The 18,909-nt window shown below is 44.6% G+C and overlaps 1 protein-coding gene across 2 annotated transcripts in view; it reads right to left on the bottom strand.

The window, feature by feature from the left end:
• The window catches only part of KATNA1 (katanin catalytic subunit A1), a 116,633-nt gene that overhangs the window by 30,832 nt on the left and 66,892 nt on the right, over positions 1-18,909 (bottom strand). For both annotated transcript variants that reach the window (XM_075339789.1, XM_075339790.1), the window contains exons 4-6: positions 7,374-7,557; positions 2,523-2,644; positions 1,934-2,039 (exon numbers count right to left, since the gene is read on the bottom strand). In XM_075339789.1, coding sequence (XP_075195904.1) covers positions 1,934-2,039; positions 2,523-2,644; positions 7,374-7,557 — 412 coding nt within the window. The remainder of the gene's footprint in view (positions 1-1,933; positions 2,040-2,522; positions 2,645-7,373; positions 7,558-18,909) is intronic.

The following is an 18,909-nucleotide window of genomic DNA, read 5'->3' as shown; positions in this document are numbered from 1 at the left end:
GATGGCCAGAGGTCTGTGTAGACCTCGTGGCATACTCACTTATTCAAAAGGGGGGACAGGTTGTGATGGTGGGATATGGGAGAGGTGTATTTTGCTGTACAGATTAATATTTCAAGCTTGGTTCATTGTCTTATTTGAACTACTTCTGTGTACATTTCTATTGTTGTAGGTAATCACCCCCTATAGTGCAAGGTTGTAGCCTCTTGAGGCACTTCCATCCCTGGGAGTAGGGGGAGGTGGGCCTAGAGTCCAACTAGTGTAAACTCTCTGCTTACCTCTGAAATTCAGTCAGTCTGTGTGAAACTTGAAGAAAGAAGATTGATCCTCTGGGAGGGAATAGCTGAGGCTGGATCCTAGAGCCGGTGTATGGACAGTTACAGACTAGAGATCAGTGGCCACGTGGGATTGCGTTTTGTTGTTCACCTGTTGGACTCAAGGACCTCATATAAGGACCATTGCCCTATTTTCCCTGGCATCAGAATACCAGGCGGTGCCCCTGGATCTTTTGTTTTGTTGTGGACTCCTTGCAGACTTTAAGGATCTATATTTATGTTTGGTGCTTTATCTTTGTGGTTCCAATAAAGCCCTTTGGATTGTTCCTTGGCCTGTTGTCCCTCCTTGCCCGTCACAGGGGGGAGGCGGTCCCAAGTCCAGGGGAAGACTGGAGCAGTGAGAAAGGGGTAAACGGAGATTGCCCTCGACTGCCTGGCCCCAACAGGTAACAGGGAGAGGTGTCTGCCGTCGGCCAAAGAGCACCATATGGACAATAAACACTGGAGATAGACTGTGGAAAGGAGCTATTTGACCTCTTTTGTGTTTCCTGTGCCTATCAGGGAAGGGGAGACAACCTCCTTTATGTGGTGCTGTCGTGGAGGGTGACTAGAGAAAAATCCTATTATTGCACAGATTGTTTTGAAAAACATTTTCAGAGCAGAAGCTCACTTTCTGTCCCGTGTGGCATCAGTGCTCTAGGAGGTGACATCACATCCACAGATTGATCACATAACCATATGACTCACGTTAGATAAGATAATAATGTCATGGACATAATGTAACGACAAGTCCTAGCATTTCAAAGAGCCTTTTATTGCCACTATATTGAAAGTACATGTCCTATATTGTAATTCTCCTCCTGGACTGATCATCCATTCTCAATTCACTGTCTTCAATGAATGCAGATTTCAGCTCACAGAGAGTGGGTACAAAAAGTATTCCGACCCCTTTAAATTTTTCACACCGTTTCATTGCAGTCATTTGGTAAATTCAAAACCGTTCACTTTTTTCTCATTTATGTACACACTGCACCCCATCTTGAGTACTGCAGAAATTCTTTTGTAACCTTGGCCAGATCTGTGACTTGCCATAATTCTGTCTCTGAGCTCCTTGGGTAGTTCCTTTGACCTCATGATTTTCATTTGGTGTGACACACAATGTGAGCTGTGAGGTCTTATATAGACAGGTGTGTGTCTTTCCAAATAAAGTCCTATCAGTTTAATTACACACAGCTGGACTCCAATGAAGGACTAGAACCATCTCAAGGAGGATCACATGGAAATGGACAGCATGTGACTTAAATATGAGTGTGTGAGCAAAGGGTAAATTTGCCAAAAATTTCCACATCTACTTTTTTTCTGTCATAATGGGGTGCAGAGTGTACATTAATGAGAAAAAAAATTAACTTTTTTGAATTTACTAAGAGGCTACAATGAGACAAGAAGTGAAAAATTTAAAGGAGTCTGAATACTTTCCATACCCACTGTATCAAATGATGCTCGTAAAGGTCTATGGTGTGGAGAACAGGAGGCATTAGAGAAAGATAGACACAGCTACTGAAGGTTCACTTTAAATGAAAATGACACTATGTACATTTTATCTATGAGATAAATAAATTCATAATAAAATGCATTCTGAATGGGTTGAATTTGAGGTTTACCTTCCATGGCCGCCTTATTCCTTTAAAAAATTCTGGCATCCACATTGGCAGAACTACAGCTTCCTTCAACAATTTTTTGGCTTCTTCCAGGTCTGCAATGTCATCCCTGCATAGGAAAGATTTATGTTCAATACTGATAAAACATACAACTTTTCCAAATTACGTTAACGTTTGTAACAAGGAGCATATAACACTAGCTCGCGCTTTTTATAAAACAAATAATCTGTCTAGGCATAATAGAACAAAGTTGACAAAAATGGACGTTTTCAACCATAGCCAACGTTTGTCATGTGAAATGTAACTATAGTGATCTAATACAACCAACATTTTAGATGACAGATTACAATATCTGGACAATAGTAAGCTTTAATTTTTTATTAGTAAGTTTTAATTTTTTTTTTTTTCTCATCTGATACCCAGATGAAAAGCTTTTCTGAAAGAAATGATCACAAGCAAAAAATGTTCCATAAATATGAAAACATTCCTTGTAGAGATCTTTCATTCATCACTTAGAGTGATATCGTTCACCAGGGGATCAAAGTTTAGCCATCAACCTTTGTCGGATGTGTATGGCCATCTTCACACTCACCAATGAACATTGGGGTTCTGTGAAATTATATCTCTTTCCAAAGCTTCCACCAGATCCTTATCATATCCAGTTCCATCAAATTTCTTGGGCTCAATCTCAGATTCATCAGCAGATGACTTGTTCTACAAACAGATTACATTGGTAAATGATAAGGTTTAAAAGCACACACCATGAAAGGCTGTGTATAGGTGAAACACAATGGTTTCAATCTCAGTTTTTTGTATGTATACTCGGATTGTGTGATTGTAGAATTGATTTTAATGGAAAAATAAAATTGAGGTGTTATTCTGATGTATCCTCCATTGTGGACGAGTTCCTACTATGCTGGATCTTCAGTTTTTTTTTACTGATCTTTATACTGTGCCAAGGTGGTATCTGTGCAATCCAAGTGGAAGAGCTGACAATTTTTTCCTTTTTTTGGAAGGTTTAAAAGGGGTTTGCTGGGCTGAAAATTTGCAGTAACTCTCACGAATCCTGATAATGTATAAGGCTGGTTTCACACTACGTCTTTTTAACATCCGTTGAAAACGTTATTTTAGCGGAAGTACGGATCCAGTGCAAATGCGTTTTCATTTCAATGCATTTGCAATGGACTCGCGTTAACATGCGTTCACCTGCGTTTGCGTGCGTTATAGTGCGGATCCGGTGACTTGCAGTTTTTTAACATGTTTCAAAAACGCTACTTGTAGCGTTTTTGAGCTGCGTCAAAATACTGCAAGTCACCGGATCCTGACTAAACAGCACGCGAACGCAGGTGAACGCTGGCGTGCTGATAGACAGGATCCTGCTTTTGTACTGAGCATGCCCAGAAAGTACTGAGCATGCCCAGAACCAGTCTCGCGTGATCTGTCTCTCTCCTCCTCCCTCCCTCACCCTCTCTCTCTCTATGTCTTTCCCCCTTCCTCTCTCTCCCACCTGAGAGCTACGGACACTCGTAACCAAGGTAAATATCGCGTAACCACTTCTCTTAGTTACCCGATGTTTACGTTGGTTACGTGTGCAGGCAGCCCGGCTCCTAGCAGCTGCAGACACTCGTAACCAAGATAAATATCGGGTATCCAAGCCCGATGTTTACCTTGGTTACCAGTGTCTGCAGCTGTCAGAAGCCGGCTCCCAGTCTAGTTTCCCTCACTCCCGATCACATGACTCCAATGCCTGCCCCTAAACATCCAGTGCAGGATCCTGCAAAATAACAGATGCGTTTGCATACGTTATTTGCTGTAAAAGCAGGATCCGTATTTCCGCTAAAATAACGTTAAGGACGGATGTTAAATAAACGTAGTGTGAAACCAGCCTAATCTGCACTGTTACAATCCCCTGTATTTGCAGTGCCAATGGGCAGTCATGTGACCACATGTATTCAGGGATCATGTGCCAACTAGATTGTCAGCCTCGTCTATCAACAAATTTGACAGTCACGTGGAGCAACTGCAGACTTTTCTTTCCAGCCTTGAAAACCCAATCAAGCACATTTTGCTGCATGTGACTTAAAGGAGTTGCCCAGATTTGGAGCGGAAGTCTGCAGTCACTATGCGACGACAGACTTGTGAACCCTCACAGCCTGTCGACTAGACCAGCTAGTCAACTCAAGAAGGTCAGACAAGTCTAGCTGCAATGTGGCCAGAAATATACAAATCACATACTTGTGGTCACATGACGGCCAGCTCTCGGTGCCGGAGAATCCTAGAAGCACGCATGCTGTGACGATTCACAAGTCTGCACTTATAAAGTGGACAGCCCTTTTAACAGTTTAAAAGCTCTATAAAATTCTGAGATTTGCATGTATATTAAATGCATAGGCCATCACTTTTAAAAGCCTTCTGAACCCCCCAGAATGGACAACACACTGAATTAACAAATCGCATTTTATAGCTTTAACAATAAAGGCCAAACTACAACCACAATGTCATGTACGTGCCATATTAAAGTATACGTAGATGAAACAGAAGTTATAAACTAAAAAATCCTAGCACCAGTTTTATTATAGCAAAGGGAAGCTGCATTTTGATTGATGGGGAAGAGGAAGGTTACAGAACTCTCTTTAGAATCAACATTAAACAAGGACTCCCAATAAAAAAAAAATATTGGCTAAACCTGTGTAATATACATGTTGTGTAAGTACATTAATAGACTGACTTATACCAGTCTTCCCTGACATCAAGCAAATCTCCGATCCTCTTTTGGGTCACATGATGGCTATTCCAACTTGTCGATTCACACTGGGGCCACATGTGAGCCTGGAGTCTGTTTTTATAATCTAAGTATATGGAGTGTAAGAAAGAAAAACTCCATTGAGCCTCTGCTCCGGTAATGTCCTGTTCTTTTTAGCATGTAAACAATAATTGGTGACCACACTTTTGGGCACTACAAATCACCTAAAAAAGTCATACAAAGCCACAAGAAGTCAGATGAAATCCAAAGTAACTCCATCTGCCTCACAGCGAGTGGTTCCGCTGCGATTTTTTTATTTTTATGTTTTTCATTGTGTAATAGACAGCTTTGTTCTTCAGGTCAGTACAATTATGATACCAGATATAGGCCCTGTGCGCACACTGCATTTTTGCTGAAGAATTGGTGCAGTTTTTGTTCATAAACGTCATGCAGTCCTTCCCAAGCAAAGTCTATGACAAATTCGAAATGCTGTGCGCACGTTGCTTCTTTTTTCTTTACAGGTTTTGCTGCAGATTTTCTGCAGCAAAAAGAAGCAGCATGTGACTTTTTTTCTGCAGGTCCCTGCATTTTTCTCTGTGTTTTTGCCATTGATAATGTTAAAAAAAAAAAAAAAAAAAAAAAAAACCTGCAAGGACAAAACCGCAGGCAAAACCATACCAAAACGCGGTAAAAACGCATGCGTTTTTTCAGCCAGAGGTGATATTTCTGCCAGAGGGTGCGTTTTTTAGCTGATCAAACAAATCTGCAGTGTGCGCACATAGCCTTACATACGTTTTGCTATTCTTAGGGGTATTTTGCACGCTGCGACATCGCAAGCCGATGCTGCGATGTCGAGCGCGATAGTCCCCGCCCCCATAGCGATATCTTGTGATTGCTGCCGTAGCGAACATTATCGCTACGGCAGCTTCACATGCACTCGCCTGCCCTGCGACGTCGCTCTGGCCGGCGATCCGCCTCCTTCCTAAGGTAGCGGGTCATGCGGCGTCACAGCGACGTCACACAGCAGGCGGCCAATAGCAGCGGAGGGGCGGAGATGAGCAGGATGTAAACATCCCGCCCACCTCCTTCCTTCCGCATTGCAGCCGGGACGCAGGTAAGACATGTTCCTCGCTCCTGCGGCTTCATACACAGAGATGTGTGCACCCGCAGGAACGAGAAACAACATCGTACCCGTCGCTGCACCGACATTATGGAAATGTCGGACCCCACACCGATGATACGATAACTACGCTTTTGCGCTCGTTAATCGTATCAAAAAGGATTTGCACACTACGATATCGACTGCGACGCCGGATGTGCGTCACTTTTGATTTGACCCCACTTACATCGCACCTGCGATGTCGTAGTGTGCAAAGCCCGCCTTAGGCTATGTGCCCACGATCAGGACTCGCTGCTTTCAGAACGCAGCGAGTCCTGACGAGGGGGGGGGGCGCGTCTCCTCCGCAGGAGACCGCAGCTGTCACTACCCACGATCAGGGTTCCATGTGCTGTAGTCTCCTGCTTGTGTTCTCCTTACGGAGGACACAGGCAATTCCGCAGTAAACAATTGACATGCTGCGGTCAGGAAAGACGCTCCGCAGGTCAGTGTTTGCTGTGGAAAAAACAAGCATAGTGGGCACTGGATTTCTAGAAATCCATCCACTATGCTTGTATTTTACAATGCAGCGGTTTGGACGCAGCTGACATCTGCTGAATCCAAACTGCTGCAAATACTGATCGTGGGCCCGTACCCTTACATGCTAAAAACATATTTTACAAAAATAATTGTAAGTTACACACACACACACACACACACACACACACACACACGTATTTCGATATATTTTTTCTGCTTCGCCATATTTTGAGAGCTGTAACCTTATTTCACCCAGAGTTTTATGAGACCTTTCTTTTTCTGAATTTCTGCAGATCCAGTGGATGTGATAATTAAAAACACAAAGAAAAAAATGACTTTGATCACTTCTTATTCTATTTTTGAGTGTCAGCATGCTGAAAAGCAACATTTATTGCATGTTTAATACTTTGTGTTCCCGCTATTTTTTAGTTTTATAGATCGAGTTGTTCTGGATGTAATTTTATACATTTTTTGACCTATTTTTTACACAAAAGCTGTGGTTTTAGCAGCAATATAGCTTTATATTTTTTTTGGTGTTTATTTTAATTATTTTTATTGTTATTTCTTTTTCTCACTTTCTTACTCAAAGTGTCTTAAAGTGGGACTTGAATTTTTTTTTTACTTTACATGACCTGAAGTTACTAGCAGTCATCAACACTTAAGGTCACATGGTGCAGACAGTGTTAAAGAGGGAGCTTTCTCCCTCTTTTAACCATCTAGCTACCGCTGTCACAATTCACAGTGACATCCAAGGAGTTAAAAAGCCCCAACTGGTGCTAAAGTCAGTTGTAACTGATGCCGCAGGGTATCAACTCTACAATACAGCTAACACCCCCCACCATTCCCACCTGTCTGGGTGCACTATTGACTTATTCCTCAACACTGGGAAAAAGTGGTGCTGAAAAGTAAGGCCTGTTAATTAGCAACATAACAAAGATATATCAGCAGGCGTTAAAGGGTTAAAATTAAAATGTAACTTACACAAAAACAGCAAAGTATGTATTTTTTTTCCTGCAAAAATAGGCTGATAGGGTATTTTAACATGTGTAACATTTAGCTACTACCTTTTCCTTCACTTTATTCAAGGGATCTTTCTTCTCTCGTGCTCTGGCAGGTTTTACTTTCTGGTTATTGACATTTCTTGAGGATGGTGGGGTTGGACCCTTTCCAGCCACACTTATGCGGTTGTTATGCACTCGATTATCACCGAATTGAGCAGACTGTCGTTTCCGGAGTCCTGGTGAAGGTCTTAAAATATAAATACAGTGAATTAAAATAAGATTTCTTTCATGTTCATAAAGATTTGAAAAGGCAAAACTTGGTAAATGAAAAGAATCTGAACATAAAAGTTAAAAACTGTAACAGATACAGTTAAAACCAGTTTACATACACTATCTGAAAAGACACACATGCATGTTTTTCTCACTATCTGACATGAAATCAGAGTAAACCTTTCCCATTTTAGGTCAGTTAGGAACCAAAATTATTTATATTTGCCAAATGGCAGAATAATGAAAGCGAGAGAGAATGTTTAAGGCATTTTTATTACTTTCTGCAAAGGCAGAAGCTTACATACACTAAAGGGTACTTTACACGCTGCGATATCGTTACCGATATCGCTAGCGATCGTACCCGCCCCCGTCGGTTGTGCGACATGGGCAAAATCGCTGCCCGTTCCACACAACCTCGCTTACCCCCATCACACGCACTCACCTGCCCTGCGACGTCACTCTGGCCGGCGATCCGCCTCCTTTCTAAGGGGGCGGTTCGTGCAGCGTCATAGCGACGTCACACGGCAGGCGTCCAATAGAAGCGGAGGGGCGGAGATGAGCGGGACGTAAACATCCCGCCCACCTCCTTCCTCCCGCATTGCCGGTGGAGGCAGGTAAGGAGATGTTCGTCGCTCCTGTGGTGTCACACACAGCGATGTGTGGTGCTGCAGGAACGAGGAACAACATCGCTAATAAGCAAAGAACGAGTTTTAGTTTCAAGACGACCTCTCCGTGGCAAACGATTTTGACCGCTTTTGCGATCGTGTAAGATTGCTCATACTTGTCATACGCTGCGATCTCGTTAATGACGCCGGATGTGCGTCACAAACACCGTGACCCCGACGATAATTCATTAACGATATTGCAGTGTGTAAAGCCCCCTTAAGATTACTATGTCTTTAAATAATATTGGACAGCCCATATGATGATGTCATGTCTTTAGAAGCTTCTAATAGGTTTATTGGCAACATCTGAGTTAGAGACACACCTGTGGATATATTTTAATGCACACCTGAAACACCTAGAGTCAAAAGAAATCAGTCAAGATCTCAGGATGAGAATTGTGGACTTGCACAAGTCTGGTTCATCCTTGGATGCAATTTCCAAATAGGTGCCTCGTTCATCTGTACAAATAACTATATGCAAGTACAAACAAGATGGGTATGTCCAGCGATCATACCACTCAGGAGGGAGGCGCATTCTGTGTACCAGAGATGAATGTGCTTTGGTCAGACACCTACATATCAACTCAAGAACAAAAGCAAAACAAAAACAAATGCTGGTGGAAAATGGCAAGATTGTGTCATTATCCACAGTGAAATGAGTACTGTATTAACATGGGCTGAAAGGCCACTCTGCAAGGAAGAAGCCATTACTCCAAAAGAAACATAAAAAAAATACAGATTAAGGTTTGCAAATGCACACAGGAACAAAGACCTTAATTTTTGGGAGACATGTCCTGTGGTCTGCCAATACTAAAATTGAACTGTTTGGCCATAAGGACCATCGTTACATTTGGAGGAAAAAGGGAGAAGCTTTGAAGCCAAAGAACACCATCTAAACTGTGAAACGTGGATGTGGCAGCATCATGTTGTGGGGTTGTTTTGCTGCAGGAGGGACTGGTGCACTTCACAAAATAAATGGGATCATAAGGATGTAGCATGTAGCAATACTGAACCAACATCTCAAAACATCAGCCAGGAGATTAACATTTGGGCTGAAACGGGTCTTCAGCAATGACCTGAAGCATACTCCCAAACTGGTTACAAAGTGGCTTAAGGGTAACAAAGTCAATTGTGGGGCCATCTGACTGCAACCAATCACAGGCAGCGGTGGGTGGGGAAAGCAGTGCACATGCATTAGCGGCCTAGGAAGTGAATGCGAGGCCTGGGAGCAGTGTACAGCACTGCCGGAGCCTTGGTGAGTAGAGTGTGCTTGCTCCCATTCCCCTATCTCTTCTACCACAATTTTTAATCTCTGGATTCTGATCCTCATAGACTTATATGGCGACTGGATGCCGGAACAGATAAAAAGATTTTTTTTATTATTTAAAAAGGAAACAAAAAAAAACATATCTGCGAGTCCGCTCAAGTCTACAAATGGGCACTCCTTTAGTGTTCAGTGTCTGATGACCTCTATCACAAATGATTAAACCTTTCAACGTCATATACTGATGTTCTATAAATTTACCAGGATACTTAAAGGGAATCTGGCAGCATTACCCCCCCCCCCAATATCCCCCAAAAAACTATTTGTATGCCAGCAATACCTTTAACGCAGAAAGTGAGTTCCTCAGTTCTTGAGAAATCAGAATCTGAATAGATATGCAAATGATGCTGTAGATCTGAAGCCTCTGTCACTCTAGCTCTATGCCATTCCCACCTACTTCTGCTCGACTGACAGATTGTTAGGTTGAAGTCGCACAGCAAAAAGGGGCTGTTAGACAAGTAGGAGAAGGTGGTTCTGGGTGGGGAATAGAGCTGGAGTGACAGAGGCTTCAGATCTACAGTATAATTTGCATATCAATTCAAATGCTGATTTCCAGGTAAGGATTAGCCATGTAAAGGTATGGCTGAATTTGCCTTTGAAAGATATATGAAGATTTTTGACACGCACATTAAAATCTTTTTCTCGTAGTCTTTATTGGGGGGACAAAGGAGGCTGATACTAACAGGACATCTTACCAAAAGAGTTGGCTGTTCCCCAGCAGACTACACCTGTCCTGCTACCAACAAGCTTCCTCAATTAGTGAGAAAAAAAATCTACAAAGCTAATTGGAGTTGAATAGCCATAATTTTGTATAAAAATTATATCTTTATTAGAAACCATTTTAAAATTAAATAAAAGATCAGGGGATAAACTAAGAACATTTCCTCCTCATAACGTTAATTATGTAAACACGTATGCATCACAATAGAAATGGTAATGGATAATAATAGCCACTATGTAAACAAATACAAGATTTTCCAAGAATAACCACTAGGGGTCACCATTATACAAAAGGATAGTGCAAAATAAATCCATTCACATAGATAAATAAAATATATCCTCTAAGGCTATGTGCCGACGGGGACAGTGTCCTGCGGTTATATCCGCAGGACATTCCGCAGGTGCTCCCAGAAAACTGCGGCAAAACTTCTGTCTGTTTCCATGCTGCGGATGTATTTCAGAATGTCCTGCGGATATGGTGCGGGTATTCTGCATTGAGGATACAGTACCATGGCTTCGGCACTGCATCCTCAATGCAGAACAAGTGCTGCAGTGATCGGGGGAGTTCATACTTACCTCCTTCATGCAGCACCTCGCTTTCCGGTGGCCATTTCACTCTGTCAGTGTCTGGTGCACTGTGCTGAAGAAGGTGGGCGGGCCTGCACTAGCTCCGGCTGTCACATGACCGGAGCTCGTGCAGGCCCCGCCCACCTCTTCCTTCCTGTACCTGGATCGACCGCGCTCCTGTGCACCGGACGGAGAAAGTGACATCGTTGTCGTCTATCAAGGCAGGTAAGTATATGGGACCCTGCGGAGAAGTCCGCAGGAATAATTACCATGCTGCTGATTTTTCCGCAGGAAAATCAGCATTATTTCCGCTGCGGGAAAAAACGCAGCGTGGGCACAGCAGTTCCCAAATGGCATAGAAATGGCTGGGGAGTAGCTGTGCTGCAGATGTTTGAAAAATCAGCGGAATTTCCGCGAAAAATCCGCAGCACATTCCGCGCATTTTCTGCAGCGTGGGCACAGCCTTAGGCTGCTTTCACACATCTGGTTTTTGCTGAGCGGCACAATACGGCGCTTTTCAGAAAAACGCTAGTTTTGCCGCAGGTTGCATTTTTCCGCATAGACTTGCATTAGCGCCAGATTGTGCCGCATGGCCTTGCGTTACGTCAGTTTTTTGCCGGATGCGGCATATTTAGCCCATGCGGCGGCTGGATGGAACATTGCCTGGCACTTTTTTTTGTGCGGCGAAAAAACTGCATCGCGCGATTTACAATGCAAGCCTATGGACGCCGGATACGGCGTCCTGTGGCAAAAAATGCATCCGGCCGCCGGATGTGGTTTTTTGAACAGCGCATGCTCAGTATCAAGCTGCATCCGTCAAAAAAACGGACGGACCACATGGAAAAACTTATGCAACGGATCAGTTTTTTTCGCCGCATCCGTTGCATAGGTTTTTGAGCCGGATTGTGCCTGATGCAAGAAAAATGAGGTGTGAAAGCAGCCTTAGGCTATGTGCGCACTTTGCGTTGTCCTAGTTGCAGTTCAAAACGCATATTTTGGCAGAAATTGCTTATGCCAAAGTTGCTTTTGACCATCAGAACGCAGTAAATACGCGTGCGTATTTACCGCGTTTTAGCTGCGTTTTTAGCGTTTTTACTTGCTTTTTCATTGCCTAAAGTCAAATGTGTTTTGAACACAGACACAACAAAATAAAGTTTTCACATACAAACACTATGAAAAAAGGGGGAAAAAAAAAAGAAAACAAATATAATTATTTAAATCATAACGAAAATAGTTATATTTAATGAAATTATAGCGGTTTTATACTATTTTTGCCAAAATTAACAATAATTAAATAATTTTCTTTATTTTAATTGTTGGACTATGTGTGTGTGTAAAGGGACATATCATTACATTATTTTGATGTCAGAAACGCATGCGTTTATATAGTCCAAAACGCAGTGTTTCTGCAGCTAAAAAGCAGGTAAAACGCTGGAATTTTGATGTTGCTTGCTTTTTGCTACTTCTCATTGACTTCAATGTTAGCAAAACGCAGCCCAAATGGCAAAAACAATTGACATGCTGCTTCTTTGAACGCATGGTTTTTGCCACAAATTATGCAAATTAAAAGCAGCGTTTGAAAACGCAAAGTGCGCAGAAGAAATCCCCATTTTCCATAGACTTTGCTGGAAAATCAAAAAGCATGCATTTTGGCATGAAAACGCTGCAGTTCAAAACGCTGCGGAAAAGCAGCTGAAAGGCAGGTGGTCCCGGAAAGTGCGCACATAGCCTTAGGCTAGTTTCACACTTGCGTTGGACGACATCCGTTGCATTGCGTTGTGTAACGGATGCGTTGCATATAGTGGCACAACGGATACAACGGATCGCACAAAACAACGGACTCAGCTTTTTTTTTTTTTTACAGTTACCGGCGGCAGACTATTGCGAACGATCAGCTGATCACCCGGCTGCCGGGCGTTCAGCTGATCGCTCACAGCAGCTGGTCGCCGGGTGATCAGCTGATTGTTCGGCCGCCGAGAACGTGTGCGGGGGGCGGAGTGGGTGGAGCCGAGCGGGGCCATGGCGCTGAGGACAGGTGAGTGTGTGTGCGTGTATACGCCTGCGTGTGTACATGCGGAGTGGAGTGTGGAAGGGGGCGGAGCCAATCGGAGGAAGTATCGGGCTCCCTGCACACGTAGCCAGGGTAAAAATCAGGCAACTAAGCAAAGCACTTTGCTTGGTTACCAGATATTTACCTTGGTTACCAGCGTACACCGCTTAGCACTGGCTCCTTGCACACGTAGCCAGGGTAAATATCGGGTAACTAAGCAAAGCACTTTACTTGGTAACCCGATGTGTACCCTGGTTACGGGTGCAGGGAGCCAGAGAGAGCATGTGCAGTGAAATCCTACGGATTCCGCTGCTCAAAAAAACGTTACATGCTGCGTTCCTTCCGCCCGGCGGAAGCAACGCAGCATCAGCCAGGGGAAGCAACGCAGGTACTTTTGTCACAATCCGTCATCCATACAAGTCTATGGGAAACAGCAGAATCCGTTAACGGATTCCGCTGTTTTCCAAAACGGCGGATTGTGACGGAAGGAAAAAAACGTAAGTGTGAAAGTACCCTTAGACTAGTGCAAAACATATAAAAATTTATAAGGATTATATACAAAAACTGCAAAAAGGATTTTTAGTGAATAATCCCAAAAAAATATATAAGGGAAGTGAGACAATAAATGACATAAAAATAAAAAAATATTACAAATAATTATTGCACCGCCCAAAAAATAAATTCTAGATCAATCCACATAATGAGAATATTGCACAATTCCATAAGTATTTATGCTCACAAAAAAGATCTAATGAATATTGCACTTGCCCATTAGTGCACAAGGATAAGGTGGCTAGAAAGATAGTCTCAACCGCACATGATGCGCAGTAACATATGAAAATCAAATGATCAGTGCTATATAAGATATATATTACACAACCCCTATAAATAGAGAAATAAAGCCAATTAGTAATGGCTAAGGGTATGTGCGCACGCTGCGTTCTGTGCAGTGCGGAAAAGAACTCACCCTCTAAAACTGTAAACACTGCGTTTGTCAAAAAAAATGCATCCAAAACACATGCATTTTGGATGCATTTTTTGCAATACGGTCCCACCTCATTAAGCTCTGTAAAATGGCGACTGACAGCAGACAAAGTCGCGCGATGAGAATGAACTCAAATGAACTTCACCCAACCTCATTGTTATACCGCGGCTCTGTCTGTGTCGCATCCTGATTAGCGGTAAGCCGTGAAAGACTCACCAGTGACCGCAAATCCCCTGAGTGACTGAAGTGAGCAGCGTAATCAGCGCTGCCGTCACTCAGGTTACTTGTGGCCAGCTGGAGTCCTCCACCTGAGACCGCAACTCACCTGTGACGTCATCGCTGATCGCGCAGCTCACTTCAGTCACTCGGGCGACTTGCTGTCACAGTTGGAGGATCCAGCGGTAGCCGCGGGTAACCTGACTGACGTCATCGCTGATCGTGTGGCAGTTGCAGCATGGAGCTGGCAGAGCGGTCTGGTCTGTGACCACTCCTATCAGCTTCATGTAGCAGAGCTGAGAGCGTCATGAGACAGATTGGTATTTGGGGGTTAATAAAGTGGTGAAAGAGGGTGGAGTTTTTTGGTCTTTTATTCCAAATAAAGGATTTTTTCGGGTGTATGTGTTTATTTTCTTTAACTTACAGATTAATCATGGAAGGTATCTCGGGGAGACGCATGCCATGATTAACCTAGGACTTAATGGCAGATATGGGCTGCTTCCATAAACTGCTTATTACCCGGATTGCCACCGCACCAGGGCAATTCGTGATGAGCCGGGTAGAGTCCCGGGACGGTCGCATCTAATGGATGAAGCAATTCCGGGTGGCTGCTGGCTGATACTGTTAGGCTGGGGAGCTCCCCATAACGTGGGGCTCCCTATCCTGAGAATATCAGCCTTCAGCCGTGTGGCTTTACCCTGGCTGGTATCAAAATTTTTTTTTTTAAGGGGGGGTGACCACACGTCGTTTTTTTTGTAATTATTTATTTTACTGCACGATATAGACCCACCCACCGGTGGCTGTGATTGGTTGCAGTAAGACAGCTGTCACTCAGCGTGGGGGTGTGTCTGACTGCATCCAATCATAGGCGCTGGTGGACGGTTAAAGCAGGGAATACGAGATTGAATAATGAGCGGCCGGCATTTTCAAAAGAGGAAAAGCCGCCGGAGCTTTGTGACAGCCATGCAGCGCCGCGCTGGTGATCGGGGATCGGTGAGTATGAGAGAAGGGGAGAGACCGACCGACGGACAGAGAAAGGGACAGACAGAGAGAGAGACACCGACGGACAGAGAGAGAGAGAAAAAGACAAACAGAGCGACCAACTGACAGAGAAAAACACCGACCGACAGAGAGAGATTGACCGACATCCACAGACAGAGATTGACTGACAGACAGAGAGAGACTGAAAAGACCTGCATTTGCTTGTCAAAAAAGCATGCGGAAAGCAACAAAAATGCAGTCCAAGTGCATTTTAGTTGCGTTTTGACCCACATCATTGATTTCAATGGATGGAGAACGCAGCTACCACACACAAAAGAAGTGACATGCTGCTTTTTTTTCCGCAGCGATTTTTGGCATCCAAAATGCTGCGTTTAAAAATGCAGTGTGCGCATTGAATTTTCAGACTTCTCATAAACTTTGCTGGGGAAGCAGAATACATGCAATTTGAAACTGAAACGCTGCAATTCAAAATGCAGCGTTAACGCGGGAAAAAAACGCAACGTGCGCACATAGCCTAAAGAGATCACCAAACTTGCATGAGATGCAGAAAAACAGCCAAAAGTGACATGATGTCAGGCTGACGATACCGTGCTGGCAGCGTTATGACCAGAGGAGGGGTCAGTTATCGGTCTCCTCAGTTAGTGAGAAAGCAGAAGGAGAAGCAAAAGAACTAAAGCATGAAAGAAAACGTACAGTGGTGTGAAAAAGTGTTTGCCCCCTCCCTGATTTCTTAAGGCCCAGTCACACTAAACAACTTACCAGCGATCCCAACAACGATACAACCTGATAGGGATCGCTGGTAAGTTGCTAGGACGTCGCTGGTGAGATGTCACACTAAGCGACGCTCCAGCGATCCCACCAGCAACCTGACCTGGCAGGGATCGCTGGAGCATCGCTACACGTGGAAGCATGCTGCGCTTGGTAACTAAGGTAAATATCGGGTAACCAACCCGATATTTACCTTTGTTACCAGCGCACACCGCTTAGCGCTGGCTCCCTGCACTCCTAGCCACAGTATACATCGGGTTAATTACCCGATGTGTACTCTGCTACGTGTGCAGGCAGCAGGGAGCCGGCTTCTGCGGACGCTGCTAATCACGGTAAACAGCGGGTAACCAAGAAGCCCTTCCCTTGGTTACCCGATATTTACCTTCGTTACCAGCGTCCGCCGCTCTCACACTGCCAGTGCCGGCTCCCTGTTCCCTGCACACATAGCCACAGTACACATCGGGTTAATTACCCGATGTGTACTCAGGCTACGTGTGCAGAGGGCAGGGAGCCAGCACTGACAGCTGAGAGCAGCGGACGCTGGTAACGAAGGTAAATATTGGGTAACCAAGGGAAGGGCTTCTTGGTTACCCACTGTTTACCAGCGTACGCAGAAGCCGGTTCCTGCTGCCTGCACATTTAGTTGTTGCTCTGTCGCTGTCACACACAGCGATGTGTGCTTCACAGCGGGAGAGCAACAACTAAAAAATGGTCCAGGACATTCAGCAACAACCAGCGACCTCACAGCAGGGGCCAGGTTGTTGCTGGATGTCACACACAGCGACATCGCTAGCTAGTTGTGCCTCAGCAGCGATGTTGCTTAGTGTGACGGTACCTTTAGTATTTTGCTTGTTTGTCACACTTAAACGTTAAAAATTATAGAAGTATACACAAACTGCAATTTATCCCTTTACGACGGCTTTACGGATTAAAATAACGGTAGTGAAGGGTACTTCTTACATATTCCCAGTTTAAACTGGCGAAAAGAAAAAAGTGAGTAAGCGTTCCCCAGCGTCGGAAAATCTCCAGGGTTTCAGCTACCGAGGGTAGCCGAGACCCTAGAGATCACGAATCAGGCCTTTTTTTTGGTCCCCGGTCATGTGATCACCGATATACACCGTATAACTGTGATGACATGACAGTAAATGGCAGCGCCAGTAAAAAGTGATTTATCTCCCACCTGGCATGATTAAACATGTCAGATGGGAGATAAATCTCCTACGCTGGTCCACTCTGATTCCCCGGTGTGGCCAAAGTGCCCCCAAGGCTCTCTCTAAAATGGCGGCCGCACGAGTGGCGCGCATGCGGCATTCATCCTCCTCCTCGGATTCCTATCGCGTCTGACATGTCCGATGCAACAGAAAAGTCCTCCCCAGATCCAGCCAGGTCCCCCTCCCCCCCCTGGGTACCTCCTAAGGCGCTGCTCCCCTATGATCCCTCTTCCTCCTTCTCAGAATATGGAGGCCGCATGCCAGAGTGCGGCTTTCAGCCGGCTCCCTGCGCGCAGTGAAACTGAGGTTACTGCACCTCACACTGCCGTGGTGTGGACCCGGGTAGTGTGGCTGCAATATTCCTAGGTCACTGCACCCACACTCCTCACATGGAGTGCCTGCACTTCCAGAAAATCGGGATACATTGACTGAGCATGCCCCCCATATTCTGGAAGGTCCAGAATTGTCGTGGGACCTCCAAAATGGCTTACGGTGGACCAGATATTTTTTTCTTTTCAATAAATTGGTGAAAGAGGGAACATTACAGCTGGTATCAACCCCATATATTACCCCATTTGCCGGGGCGAAACACCAGGATTGGCACATCTCTTGGATGCACCACTTCTGAGGTGACTGCGGCCTGCTACTTTCAGGCTGGGAAGGGCCAAATAACCATGAGAATACCAGACCACAGCTGTCCGCTTTAACTTGGCTGGTAATACAATTTGGGGGGGGGGGGAATCCCACGTTATGGTTTGTTTTTTTAAAATTAAATTTATACAAAAGTTTAAAAAACAAAGAAAAAAACCCCCAAAACAACAATGTGGGGTTCCCTTCCTTTTGGATTACCAGCCAAGGTGAAGCTGACAACTGTGGTCTGCATCAGTCCGCTTTACCCTAGCTGGCTATCAAAAATGGGGGGACCCAACATTGTTTTTTTAAAATTATTTATTTTTTGGGCTAAATACAAGGCTAAACACCTTTTAGTGATACCTGAAAGTCACTAAAGGGTGCCAGCTTAGAATATGCAGGGAGTGGGACATTATATATGTGTTTGACATCCATCCAGTCGTCCATCGATGCATCCATCCAACTTTTTAGGCTATGGCCCGCCATAGGGGGTTTACAGTGTTTTGGATGCAAAGCGTTTTTGCGGCTCCAAAATGCTGCATTTCGCCGTACAAGCACACTGGAAGGATTTTTAGAAATCTCCTGCCCACTGGTCTTCTTTTCTCCACAGCATAAACTGACCAATGGCATGACTTCCTGAGTCTCAGCTTGTCAATTTATGTTGCAGAGATGAGACTGTTCTCCGAGAGAATAGAGCTAAAGTCCTCAGCAGCCTGAACCCAGATCGATGGCACGGACTGCTGCGTTCTCCCGTGGACAACACTCGCATCTCCGCAGGAGGAATGACACTGTCTTAGACGCAGTGCCGCTGGATCGTGGGCACAGGCAGCTGTGTTCTCCTGTGAACAACACTCACATCTCCGCAGGAGGGCTGACACTGCGTCCTAGATGCAGTGTCGCCGGGCTGTGGGCACATAGCCTAAAAGTAAGAAATTTGGCACTACAGCAACATTTTTGTGAAGTACTTGTGGATTCAAAAGGCTCACTATCCCCCTGAATAAAATCCTTGAGGGGTCTACTTTCTAAAATGGGGTTACTTGTGGGGGTTTCTGCTGTATAGGTACCCTGGGGGCCCTGCAAATGCAACATGGTACTCGCAATTAATTTAAACGTTTCCAAAAATCAACTGGTGCGCATTCCGTTCTGAGTCCTCCCGTTTGTCCAAACAGAGATTTTTGTCCACATGTGGGG

The sequence above is a fragment of the Anomaloglossus baeobatrachus genome, chromosome 3 (genome assembly GCF_048569485.1).
Source record: "Anomaloglossus baeobatrachus isolate aAnoBae1 chromosome 3, aAnoBae1.hap1, whole genome shotgun sequence".
Taxonomy (NCBI): Eukaryota; Metazoa; Chordata; class Amphibia; order Anura; family Aromobatidae; genus Anomaloglossus; species Anomaloglossus baeobatrachus.
This window is presented reverse-complemented; position numbering and strand designations above follow the sequence as displayed.